The sequence below is a fragment of the Acipenser ruthenus genome, chromosome 46 (assembly GCF_902713425.1).
Source record: "Acipenser ruthenus chromosome 46, fAciRut3.2 maternal haplotype, whole genome shotgun sequence".
Taxonomy (NCBI): Eukaryota; Metazoa; Chordata; class Actinopteri; order Acipenseriformes; family Acipenseridae; genus Acipenser; species Acipenser ruthenus.
Window position 1 is genome coordinate 1,032,021 of NC_081234.1, and position 14,389 is coordinate 1,046,409.

The 14,389-nt window shown below is 40.9% G+C and overlaps 1 protein-coding gene across 1 annotated transcript; it reads right to left on the reverse strand.

The window, feature by feature from the left end:
• Positions 1–217: 217 nt before the first annotated feature.
• On the reverse strand, positions 218–2,777 carry LOC117397871 (nodal homolog 2-A-like). Its single transcript, XM_033996803.3, has 3 exons — positions 2,174–2,777; positions 930–1,753; positions 218–773 (listed from the first exon to the last, which is right to left on the reverse strand). Exons 1-3 carry the CDS (start codon positions 2,538–2,540, stop codon positions 621–623), a joined length of 1,344 nt encoding a protein of 447 aa, XP_033852694.3. The 5' UTR covers positions 2,541–2,777; the 3' UTR covers positions 218–620.
• Between the last annotated feature and the right edge of the window lie 11,612 nt (positions 2,778–14,389).

Sequence of the window (14,389 nt, forward strand, 5' to 3'; positions counted from 1 at the left end):
CTAGTCTCTGTAAGTAGCCTTGGATAAAGGCGTCTGATAAATAAATAAACAAATAAATAATAATAGCAGTTTGATCCATTTCTGGTTCAACTATCAATTTAATAAGACACACCTCAGCATGTTACCATTGTTTATGCAACAACGCAAGAGACACACAAATCGTATTTCATTTTTTAAATGACATTTTTATTTTATTTGCAACGTTTTTTGTTCCCACAATAGACCGCTGACAGACCATATAAAGTTCGTATTATTTACAAGTTTCTTTTAATTTTTTTTACAAAAATATAAATTTATGACATGCTATACATTCAAGGCAACACATCTGGATTACAATATACACGTTTATTAATAAAACTAATTTACACACAACATAATCATCTTTTTTTTTTTTAAAGAAGTCCTATATCATTACAAAAAAAGGCTGTTGATCCCGTAAAATAAGTAGGAAAGTTCCTGAGTTTAAATATTATACCGCGAGTATAATATAACAGGTCACTTGGAGTTCGTTTGAGGCAACCTTCGTGTAATGTTCTTAATTAATAAAAGGGGTCTCTTTTTTGAAGTCCTTTTTTCTAAGTGTTTAGTATTGCTTTCTTCTGGGGGCGATTGTGCTCCGTTTAATGGCATCCGCATTCTTCCACAATCATGTCTTCGTGGTGACGGAGAACGACCTCGCCGTTCTCATAGTACAGCATGGATTGCGGGATGAGCTTGGTCGGGACGCAAGACGGGCACGGTACTCGACTCGGCTGGTACAACTTCAATAAACTCTGGAAGAGAGAGAGAGAGAGAGAGAGAGAGAGAGAGAGAGAGAGAGAGAGAGAGAGAGAGAAACCATTAGTACATTTGTTAAAGATATATTTTTTAAAATTATTAGATACCCAAATAAAAATGTTATATTTATAGAAATCAATGCATCGACTCACCTGCATGTATGCGTGGTTTGTGGGCTGGAAAGACTCGTCCACAGGGCTGGGGCAGTCCCCCTCGCATCTGAACGCGTTGTACCTCTTGGGGTAGACGATCCAGTCGTTCCAGCCTATCTGCTCGAAATCGACCCACATGTCCACCTTCCTGCAGAGCGGCTTGAGGTTCCCTTCAGCCGGGGAGGCGACCCCGTCTCCGATGCTGCCCGCCAGCTTCACTCTTTCCCGGTCCTTGCGGTTCCGCTTGTGCCTGCGCCCGCTGTCTCCCACCACGCCCTTATCCATCACCACATACTTGGAGTGCTCCACGGCGCGAATGAGGGTCGGGGCTCCCGCGGCGAGGCTGGATTCGTTCTGCTTGGAGAAGACCACCATCATGACTCTGTCCACCGTGTTGTGGTGCACCTTTCCCCGGCTTCCCTGGTGCCGCAGCCTGTGCCTGTGCTCCGGGGCAGCGGTGTCCACCTGGTCGGGCTCCCCGAGGTGGGACTCTCCCCTAACCGGTGCCTGGGCCCCGTTAGGGAAGCTCGCCCCTTGGTGGAGCCAGTACTTCAGCATGGCCGTCACGTTGAAGACCTTCCAGGCGGAGTCGGTATCGGTGGGCGAGGCGCCGAAGCTGCCGAGGAAGAGGCGGTCCTGGCAGGGTCCGTCCTCCTCGCCAGCGCACTTGCGATCGTGGGAATGGTAGATCTCCACAGACAACTTGCCGGACGCGGAGAAATGAGGGATCCTGATCCGCAGCTCGGACAGCTGGACATCCTCGTTGGCCGAAATGGAAGACATGTCGAAAGTGACGGTCCATTTGTCACCTACTTGATGGCAACCTGGAGAGGAGAGAGAGAGAGAGGAGAGAGAATGCGTTAGAGCAATTTAAAGTCGATTTCAAAGCACAGTACACCTCATGAGTGATTTATTGAGCAGATGCGCTTGAGAAAACAAACCGGTAAGTTGACTCACGGGGACAAATGTCAAAACAAAGTCGGGATGTGTATTGAACCCCCCAGGCAGGCACGTTTGTAACAGACGTCTGGATCGTCCAAATACACAAAAAACACCTTCATGTTGAATACGCATCCAGGCACCCCTTGGGTCCTACAAGGGACCATCTGATAAGAGAGATCGATTACCCCTCAGTCACTGATAAGACTATGGGCCCGATGATTCCTTAAGGTTCACTGATAACAATGGCCCCAGGTATTCAGCACAATGCAATACTGTATCATAATATTAAGTGCAATACTTACTTTTTGCAATCAAGCTCAGGACGGAATCTGCTTCGTGCAGCACCGGGTTCTCCTCAATGCTACTGGCGGTTGCTGAGGCAGTTGCCCTGGTCCCGTCCCCAGTCTTGAAAGAGCGGTACAGCTGCATCATGTACAGGGGGTATCTGAGGCTGTGGTAGGCGTTTTTGTATCCGAGTCCCGATACCATGGAGGTCTGCACGCCGGCACCGGGTCCACTGCTGCTGGCGGCACTAGGCCCCCGGGACAGGCCAAGGAGAGCCGCCCTGGGTTCCATTCTGGAGAACGGAATGGGTTCCGTGCTGCAAAAAACAGTCCAAAAAATCACAAAGAAGCCACTCATGAAGGAAATAGAACTGCGGTATTCCATCTTCTCAGTGTCGAGTAGTGTGCGCCTGTCTCCTCTTGCTAGCAGAGAGAGAGAGAGATTGAGAGAGAGAGAGAGAGAGAGCGATGCGCTTCTTGCTGCTTGCTAGTCCTAGACTGAACTGATGGCTCCTCATGCCGGCCCTGGCTCTATATAGTTGCCTGGGTGTCCTTTGATGAACCCGATATCAACGGGTCCTTTGATGTGACCCTCCCGCATCAAAAGGGCGAACCTGTCAAGTTCATTGTCTGTAAATCGGGCCCGTTCTTTTTCATATTCAGCGAGCGAGTGTTCTTTTGTATATTATAGCCTTCTGTTGTATGCTGTATACTAGGAGCTTTTGAAAATAAGATCCATACAGTGTATTTTGTTCCCGTTGTTATGCATGGGATGTATAGCACCCATACTGTAGGATTAAATATGCACGCAGATTTCAAATGCATAGTTAAACTATGACATAAAATACATACAGGTGATTATAAATGGTATTCATTAAACTCAAATATAAAGAAAAGATAAATGGAGAGGTTATGTCACATAAATATATGGTAGAATGATTTTATTACAAATCAAATCGCTAGGCTATTATTATATGTAAGTAATCTGACCATATAAAGTGTTTAAAATCTAGAATAAGTATTTGTAATGTAAACCGTGTTATATATATATATATATATATATATATATATATATATATATATATATATATATATATATATATATATCGTTTTGCAAATAACACAACAGGCGTCAAGGCTATTTAAACACAGAGCCAAATGCATTCAATTCTGTTGCAGATTAAGTGAATGCAAAGGTGTTCAGTGCTATACGTTTGCCTTGTAATTTACATTCAACACGTATTACTTGTACCCAACACTGACACTGTTATCTGTTCTGATATTGGTTCGTATTTTGTAATATACTTGTACTTACTAGAACCGAAGTCATTGTATTTTATATTGCTCTTAATCGTATTAATACTTGTACTGTGATTCTTGAAATGGATTTTTTGTTCACGACTGTAAATCGCCCTGGATAAGGGCGTCTGGTAAGAATTAAATAAATAAATAAATAAATAAATAAATAAATAAATAATAATAATAATTACTTAAGAGAAAAAATCGGATTCTAATCGATTCGGATTACAGAGTGGCTTCGTTTATTTAAACCGGATTAAAGAGTTTTAAACAATCTTGATTTTGACACCGTTTTCTTAACCCCGAATTGATACAAAACAACTTCTCAGATCAGGAGCTTTAGAGCGAGGTAACACAGACTGGTTCCTATAAGACTAAAACCATGAGATCAATTCAACCTTTCTTTCTTTCTTTCTTTCTTTCTTTCTTTCTTTCTTTCTTTCTTTCTATCTATCTCAAAAGTCGATAACAACAAGCCCTTCAATGATTGATATCCTGGTCCATATTTATCAGAACCTTTTAATGTGAGAACCTTCCCTTTAATCCGCGCTTTTAATTGTACGTTTGAACCGCTTATTACTCTTCAGCAGCGAAAACGAGGCTGCACACAGACTGCATGGGCTTTGCAATCCAATCATATGAAATATACAAGATCACAGCTCGATTAAGATATTTACTACTGATCCTTTTGTTACAGCACTCATAACGCATATTAAAAAAATGAGATTAGTATTCTCAATAATTTACAGTATGTAATCGCACAAGTTAAATCTGTTTATTTTGGATCAGCTAATTGGCTGAATTAAGATCTTAAATTCCAATCAGTTCTCTACCTCTTTGAACTTCAAAGAGAGGTGATTATGGTTTCATGTCCTGTGTGATCCAAAATTGCATTTGCTGTTTGCACCAATCTGCGCGCTGGGTTTTTTTTTTCCCCAGGAGGGAATAGGACGAGTTTGTATTGGTTAGAGCGCATGCGTTTTAGTCTAGTTTAGTTTAGTTATTTTGGGGTACATGTTTTGAAGCTAGTACTAATACAAAAAAAACACATCTAAATTGTAAATCATGCACAATAAATCAAACAATCAATTAATAAAACATATTTTATTACTGTCGCGCACATTTCGTAAAACGCTGATATTCAGATCCGTGTTATTATTATTATTATTATTATTATTATTATTATTATTATTATTATTATTATTATTTATTTATTTATTTATTTCTTAGCAGACGCCCTTATCCAGGGCGACTTACAATTGTTACAAGATATCACATTATTTTTACATACAGTTATACAGTTGGGTTTTTACTGGAGCAATCTAGGTAAAGTACCTTGCTCAAGGGTACAGCAGCAGTGTCCCCACCTGGAATTGAACCCACGACCTTCTGGTGTTACACCTGGACTTGAATTCATTGGTGTGCCAAACTGTGTTGTCCAATACCCCTTTTCGATAACAACAGTCATGCATTGCAGCTTCTCAATCAGAGCCATTCTACAACCGCCCAATACACTCCAGAATAGACCACAGTACATGTGTAACGAGCTGGCTCCTCATCGTATCCATTATGGACACATCTGTCCAATACACTGCGGAATGAAGGCGTCGTTTCCAGACCGCACTCCCATTGTACAACATGTGATGATCATCTTAAAGAACACACAGGACAGAGAGACAGCCCGTGTATGCACGCATTCTTACAAGCCTACAAGCAAAACGGTACAAACTTATTAAGAATTTAACAGAAATCTCAAGCGATTGTTAACCTATTTGTGGTGTTTACTTCACGGTGCGATCTGAAATAAATAAAACGTTGAAGTTTGGATAGTCTGTTCCGCTTTTATTAATTAAAAAGACAATACAATACATGTATTATATATATATAAAAAATAAAAGCACCAAAATGTTGAGCTTGTTGTCGACTTTCACCCTGTGTGGAGTTTTGTCCCCCCCATATATAGGAATGCAAACGTGTGTGCGTGCGTGCGTGTGTGTGAGTGTGTGTGTGTGTGTGTGCGCGCGTGTACTAGCCTGCATTAAATAGAATGCATAAACAAGTTCATTGAAATATTACATTTCAATTCGCATTGGTCAACCCTTTACTTGAACACATTATAATTCAGCAATTCAGAGTTAATATAAGTGTAGTATAACTATGAAGACGGGTTATTCATGGATGTCAGTGTTAGTAAGATAAGTTGATGCCTTATACCAGATGATTTTAAAATGTCTCGACTTTGTGATTTCAGGAATAGGAGATTCATTCTTAGCAATGTGTTTTACAGTGAAACGCCAATGTTATTGTATATTATCTGTTTGTATCCTGGGACACTATCACCCTTCATGTAAATGTGCTTTATTTTGCTCTTATCAGCCCCTATTTTACTGCATTTAATCCTGTACTTCAGAATACTGTAATCTGCCAAGTTTTTAACCTGTAGTACTTTGTATTTAATCACATCCTGATGTAACTATCACTATTTAATCATATCCTGATGTAACTATCACTATTACCTGCTGTATTATTGAATTGTGGTTTGTCAAACTTGTACTTTACTTGAACAAAAGTTATTGTATTTCTTGCTCTTATTGTATTACTTGTATTGTAACGCTTGAAATGTTTTTGCTTACGATTGTAAGTCGCCCTGGATAAGGGCGTCTGCTAAGAAATAAATAATAATAATAATATAAGAAATTAGCAGTGGTGTGTTTTGCCCGTTCATTGCAGTTTGAAACTCTGAGTTCACCCTGTCTAAAAATCAAGGACCACAAGGAGATACTAGATCCCTTTCTGAAGAGGGTTAATCGGAATAGGAGGATTTTTCACGGTATAAGTCTCTGAAATAACAATAACACGACTATAGTTGTTTCTGTCTACTTATATCTATTTAACAAAAGTGCGCTACATATTTAAAAGTTATTTCATAATAGTCAGATGCAGCAGTATAGATGACCTGTATCAGGGAAACACTAAAATAAACGAAACCAATGTCTTTGAATCTGAGACTGTCATCAAATCTCTTCAGATTCTTTCACTAGTCATTCATTTAGCGCGTGCGCATAATGTATTCTTTTTTTTTAATAAATACACGCATACATAAACAAATAACATCACGTCATCATTTTCCCCTTTGTATTCATTTTACAAATTGTCCGTTAAAAGGGGCGAAAGTGGGACTAGCCGTCCATCAAAGACAGCAGCCAATGGACACCCTGTGAAGATCAATGATGTCAAACATAGAACTTAGGACACCCCTTTGTACCTGACATGCGCAGTTAAGGAAGCGAGCATTACAACTGAACGCAATCTTCAGGGGCAGCAGTGTGGAGTAGTGGTTAGGGCTCTGGACTCTTTTCCGGAGGGTCGTGGGTTCAATCCCAGCTGGGGGACACTGCTGCTGTACCCTTGAGCAAGGTACTTTACCTAGATTGCTCCAGTAAAAACCCAACTCTATAAATGGGGAATTGTATGTAAAAAATAATGTGATATCTTGTAACAGTTGTAAGTCGCCCTGGATAAGGGCGTCGGCTAAGAAATAAATAAATAATAATAATAATGCTAAAAACAGAAGAACCCACATACCTGATATTATTGTACCTGGCATTATTGTGTGTGTGAGTGTGTGTCTTGTCTGGTCTGTGCCCTTGAAATATTAACTGCAGATCATCGTGTTTGTGCACTTTTATTAATAAACAAAACCAAACAAAATAAACACAGGAACAAAACACTAGTTAAACAAACACTGTACCCAAGATATAGCCAGTGTGTGTGTGTGTGTATGTGTGTGTATTTTTTTCATGTGCTAACAAATTTTAAACACATATTTCAAGGTTAAGCAAAGTTGATAGTAGTTTATTAACTGCAGTAGCCTATTAATAAATCTCTTGCGTTAAACATATAATTGTATTTACATAGCCTTCGCTTACTTTCTAAGCTGTATCATTTGTCTAAGTATCACATTAAACACACGATTGCCCCAAATCAAATATTAGTTCCAACTTCCAACGTATGATTGGAGAGATGTGATAATGTATTTGTGGCCACGATTTTAGGAAAGCCGTGGTGGTTCTGCCACCTTGTGGAATGTGGTTATTACTACAGTTGAGATTTTTTTAAGGGCGACAAATCCATGGATGGTGGTCTCGTTTTAAACGAAGTGCCAATTTTAGGGTCTAATATCATTTTAAAGTTATACAACTATCAGGAAATTACCCAGAGCAACACTGTAGCCGTCCATTCCTCCAACTACTCCGTTTATTATTGGTTGTATATGTTTATAATTGTTTTAATTCCTCCTACAACACTTCCTTGACCCTTGGTTCAAACAAAACTTCTAATGAAATCGGACTGTTTCATAAGTTCCTCAAATCGTCCAATCAGCTTTGATATGACAATGTATCCCTTCTGATGTGAGATTTGCCGAGTCAGCCATTGAAGAGTTTTCGTTGGCTATTTGACAGATCATCAGATCGATTGAAGTGAAATTACTTTGAATTTTTTTCAAAAATGTTTTATTTATTGATGTATGTATCTGTCAATTTAAAAGAGTTTAATAGATCTTTACAAACAAATACAAGAGTATTTACCCCAAATTCAATAGATAAAACAAAGGAATCAAAACACTAAAAGCATCAATAACATTAAATCGAAATGATCACAGCGTGTATATTAATTATGCACACACATTCTCTCTCACACACACACACACACACACACACACACACACACACATTCTCTCTCACACACACACACACACACATTCTCTCACACACACACGCACATTCTCTCTCTCTCACACACACACACACACACATTCTCTCTCACACACACACACACACACATTCTCTCTCACACACACGCACATTCTCTCTCACACACACACACACATTCTCTCTCACACACACACGCACATTCTCTCTCACACACACACACACACATTCTCTCTCACACACACACACGCACATTCTCTCTCTCTCACACACACACACACACACATTCTCACACACACACACACACACACATTCTCTCTCACACACACACACACACACACACACACACACACACACACACACACACATTCTCTCTCTCACACACACACACACACACACATTCTCTCACACACACACACGCACATTCTCTCTCTCTCTCTCTCTCACACACACACATTCTCTCTCTCACACACACACACACACATTCTCTCACACACACACACACGCACATTCTCTCTCTCTCTCACACACACACACACACACACACACACATTCTCTCTCACACACACACACGCACATTCTCTCTCTCTCTCTCTCACACACACACACACACACACACACACACACAATTAATTCACCATTAAACTAATTGCAATGTGTAATACATGTATAATATTTCTAACTTGTGTTGCTTTTCCCTAAATAAATCTGCATCGATCATATTGCAAAAAGTTTATGAAAGCATTGTGAGCTTTTTTATTATTATTATTTTTTTACTCTTTCGTTTGTTTTTATCATGAAAAGAAAAAAAAGACACCAATCACAATTACAGATAAGACTTCTTTGTAAAAGAAAACTACGCAGTTTTACCCGAGTCGTTCTGTGTTTATCTATACTGTATGTCCCAATACTTGTTGGAGGTATATCTGTATATCTCATTATAACAAGAACGGTGTCTATATATCAGGTACGGCTTCTTTTATGTTCAGCGTGTTTATTACAATTCCAATGCAATATACCTAGGCTACCACACTGAAACGTTAATGTTTGCGTTTTCTGTTTGAAATACGCTTTGCTGTGTCTGTGCTTTACAATGCTTCCCTATGCTTTACCAGACCTCTCTGTGCTTTACAATGCTTCCCTATGCTTTACCAGCCCTGTGCTTTACAATGCTTCCCTATGCTTTACCACACCTCTCTGTGCTTTACAGTGCTTCCCTATGCTTTACCAGACCTCTCTGTGCTTTACAATGCTTCCCTATGCTTTACCAGACCTCTCTGTGTTTTACAATGCTTCCCTATGCTTTACCAGCCCTGTGCTTTACAATGCTTCCCTATGCTTTACCACACCTCTCTGTGCTTTACAGTGCTTCCCTATGCTTTACCATCCCTCTCTGTGCTTTACAATGCTTCCCTATGCTTTACCAGACCTCTCTGTGCTTTACAATGCTTCCCTATGCTTTACCACACCTCTCTGCGCTTTATAATGCTTCACTATGCTTTACCACACCTCTCTGTGCTTCACAATGCTTCCCTATGCTTTACCAGACCTCTCTGTGCTTTATAATGCTTCACTATGCTTTACCAGACCTCTCTGTGCTTTATAATGCTTCACTATGCTTTACCAGACCTCTCTGTGCTTTATAATGCTTCACTATGCTTTACCAGACCTCTCTGTGCTTTATAATGCTTCACAATGCTTTACCATACCTCTCTGTGCTTTATAATGCTTCACTATGCTTTACCAGACCTCTCTGTGCTTTATAATGCTTCACAATGCTTTACCATACCTCTCTGTGCTTTATAATGCTTCACTATGCTTTACCATACCTCTCTGTGCTTTGCTATGTTTGCATATGCTGTATCATGCTTTCTCTGTGCTTTATTACACTTTGCTGTGCTTTTACTGTGGGAAACATTTATAAGATTGACAATGCAACGTGTGTTCAGAGAATGGCATTGTGTAGAACAATGAAATGCAAGAAAGTAGATTCAAGCAATAGACTTCTTAATAATGAGGCTTTAAAAATACCTACCGCGATACAGTAATAGGACTAATGTGGCTGTTTCACAATGGGGAATGCAGTTCTGATAAGATAATCTGCAGTGTATGCAACAGTATTGTAAATAAATCTCCACAATACATGACCTGTATCTTGACATTACTAAACATGTTTGATTTCGGTTTCCAGATCAGTCTCCTGACTGCAAAGTCAATTTTCGCGTTCCATTAGTTACGCCCGTCCTTATAAAAGTTTACCACGGTATTCTTGCAGTTTTACGCCATGCTTTCGCCCCTGGTTACACTGCGCATTTACCATAATTTACCCTGGTTTGTCATGTTTATTAATGTGCTTTAACACACCTCGCTATTGTTTAAAATGCTTCCCTGTGCTTTACTATGCTTGATTAAACTTTGCTGTGCTTTTACTATGGGATACTTGTATAAGGGTAGAGCCGCCTTTCCTTCATTTAAACATGAACTGATGTTTGTTTATCTCCAGTAGGCACGTGAGTCTTAGCTCATTGCATTCGATCTGTGAGCTAATGATTTACCGAATGTAACTCATTGCTGAGGCATGGAGACTGAACTGCTCCCTCCGTCCGTCACCCGCTGAGAAAGGGTGCTCCCTCCAGTCCAGGCAGGCTTGGCGCATGGAGACTGAACTGCTCCCTCCGTCCGTCACCCGCTGAGAAAGGGTGCTCCCTCCAGTCCAGGCAGGCTTGGCGCATGGAGACTGAACTGCTCCCTCCGTCCGTCACCCTCTGAGAAAGGGTGCTCCCTCCAGTCCAGGCAGGCTTGACGCATGGAGACTGAACTGCTCCCTCCGTCCGTCACCCTCTGAGAAAGGGTGCTCCCTCCAGTCCAGGCAGGCTTGACGCATGGAGACTGAACTGCTCCCTCCCTCGCTCACCCCCTAAGAGAACGGGGGCTCCCTCCAGTCCAGGGCCGGCTTGACGCATGGAGACTGAACTGCTCCCTCCCTCGCTCACCCCCTAAGAGAACGGGTGCTCCCTCCAGTCCAGGGCAGGCTTGACGCATGGAGACTGAACTGCTCCCTCTAGTTCTATGTAATTATATTCCGTTAAAGTCATTATATTTAATAGTATACATCATTACTAAATGGGAAATATACAGCCTATTTGTATATATAAAATGCATCGACAAATATACCTTATATACACTACTGGTAAACGTGCATTAAGCAAACGATATAATTCAAATAATCACTGTCCGCTGACTGCATGCTGTCCCACGTGTGCTGATCCGTGCACATTCAATGCAAAAATTACAATATGCTTTAACATGCATTGTTTATATGCCTGGACCTTGTTAGTAAACGTCATTTTGATTTTAATACAACAAACACGTCAGCAACAACAATTCCACCACAAAGACGTCCATTGACACCCGCTTGTATTAATACAATAGAGGCTATATATAATATTGATATTGTTATAATAAAGAGATGGGACTGATCTACACGAGGGCGCTTCATACAGACGCCAGCGCACACGGTCAGGTTCCTTACAATACGAATTCTTGATTCATTTTCTGGTGTTAATACCTGCATTGCAATTGATTCAACATGTTTTATTTATTTCTTATGTTTTTTTGATTGATTTTTTTCTGGGGGGGGGGGGGGGGGTCTATGTTGACGTCATATATCATTGCAAGTGTATAATCAAATCATTTTCAATCAAACACAATTCGACATATAAGCAAAGCGATTTCGCGATAGATAGATAGATAGATATACAGATAGACAGACAGAGAGATAGATAGATAATAGCTACTAGCCTCATCTAAACACTATATGCTACACTGTAGGTATATTACAGTAGTTTTTGAATAAGATGGATAGCAGATAATAGACGCCTCTATCGGTGTTTTGATTTGTTTTGTATGAAATCAAACCGCCGCAAATGAAAATATTAGAAAATTATAAAAATGGGCAAATTAATGATTGACGACTTTAATAGGCCACGCGTGCAATTCATTTGAAATAGTCCCGAGAAAAGGAACACAGAGCCACGCATGATAAAACGCAGGAGACTTTTTAGAAACGACCCCTTCCGCACAGACGAGTTATGACGGCTCAGAACCGGCACGGACGCGGCATTTTGCTCTGTTGAATAATACAGTATACCAAATCCTACACCGGCATTTTAAATATATAAACCCGCGTTATTCTGCTTATTTAATTATGTGGTTTGTTTTGTTTTGTTTTGTTTTGTTTCCGTTGCCATGAAAACGATCTGTTGTTGACTGACAGGTTTGAAAGCTGTGCTCACGTGATCCCTCTGGCTGTGTGAAAGCGGTATGGCGGTATTATGCCGGTATAGATTGCGCAATGGCGTGCAGTGTGAAAGGGGTATTTTAAATATATATATATATATATATTATTAAACCTCTCTGAGAAGGCTCAGTAGCGGCATCTGTGTGTGTGGAATTGGTATTTTCACACACGAGTGCCTATCGTTTCTGTATCATTCCTGACCGGACATTGAAATTCTCAGTGAGTTAGTTTTTCAAGTTGCTCTATAAATCTGTGTATCATCTATGTTCTGAATGACGACAACAGAAATCGCTCAGATTCCAGTCTCGTTATTCTTGACACGGGTTTTGGTGGTGCAGATATATTCCTGCGCTGCGGTAAACCACAACACACTGCCACTATTAGAAGGTATGCACGCTTATAGCAGCCTGTCATATCATTAAGAATCTAACTTATGTCCAGACATTGCATTCTTAGATGGGAGTGATCCTATGCGTTCTTAGAACAATGGCGTTCCTTACTCGCTCTTCTGTTTAGTTTAGGTTCTATTAAACACCATTCATGTTATTAACTGAAAAAAATAGACCTGTGTGACGAAACGGCCCAAACAGACACGCCACCTGAACCACTGGTAGTTCAGATCGCTGTTTCTGTGTTGTGATTCATTTCAACACAATGCAATGCAATACCTGGCTCGGCTCGTTTCGTTATGACGCTTTCATTTTAGACAGGTGTTACTCGATTATTTGGCACCAAGGTAGCTGATTTCCGGTGCTGCCAGTATCTGCACAAAACACATCCTTAATATAACCACCCATTTCACGTCCTCTAAGTCAATGCAATGGTATTTCTCTTTCTTCAGCCCTGGTGGTGTGTTTTATTTCTGTAGAATTTGTACTTTTTATTATTATTTTTTTTTATTTAGCAGACGCCTTTATCCAAGGCGACTTACAGAGACTCGGGTGTGTGAACTATGCATCAGCTGCAGAGTCACTTACAATTACATCTCACCCGAAAGACGGAGCACAAGGAGGTTAAGTGACTTGCTCAGGGTCACACAGTGAGTCAGTGGCTGAGGTGGGATTTGAACTGGGGACCTCCTGGTTACCCGCCCTTTTCTTTAACCACTGGACCACACAGCCTCCTTGTACTGGTAATGGGACATCCCAAACAGACCGCGGTTAATAATAAACTAAAGCACAGGACTACTACACACAGTAACCGTGTAACAGTTTGTTCCGTTTCCATACAGAAGGGTAATTATAAAACAATGCAGTACAATTGAGAGTCCCCAGGCTGAATACCTCCCGCTGGGAATGTACGGTATTTAATGGAGGCAGCTGAGAGGTGGTAACCGAAACGTTTTGGTATTTATGTCAGCGAGGGTGTAACTAAATGTGTGTGTGTGTGTGTGTGCCTGTGTGTGTGCAGGGGGGGGTTTGATCAGAATATTCGTTTGTAATCCATCTGTTTTCAAAATTAGACAACAACCAGAAGAAAGATTGTAACTATTAAAACAGCGCGTTAGTAACTCTAATTGAAATCCTCTTATGTACTCAGTTTATAAGACAGTGGCAAACGTTGGTTTGCACTTCCATATTCATTAACCAGTTGTGAATATTTCTTTTTATTTCCCATAAATTTAGTCGTTATAAATTATTATTTTGAAGCTCATCTCACCGCTACCACTTTTTCTGAAGCTCAGCCGACCGCTTTCTTTCACACTGCGGACTCACCATGCAGCCACCCAAGAGCTACAGCGTCGGAGGACAACGCAGCTCTCGGGCAGCTTACAGGCAAGCCCGCAGGCGCCCGGCCAGACTACAGGGGGCGCTGGTGCGCGGTGAGCCGAGGACACCCTGGCCGACCTAATCCCCGGCTTCGCCAGTGGTTGCTACAGAGGTTGAGCACCAGGACGTGGTGATGAGCGAGGAGGTACACGAT

Coding starts and splice junctions, on each gene's coding strand:
- LOC117397871 (XM_033996803.3), bottom strand. CDS start 2,540: ATGGAATACCGCAGTTCTATTTCCTTCATGAGTGGCTTCTTTGTGATT. Junction 1,754..2,173: donor CCTGAGCTTGATTGCAAAAA/GTAAGTATTGCA, acceptor TCTCCTCTCCAG/GTTGCCATCAAGTAGGTGAC. Junction 774..929: donor CAAACCACGCATACATGCAG/GTGAGTCGATGC, acceptor TCTCTCTTCCAG/AGTTTATTGAAGTTGTACCA.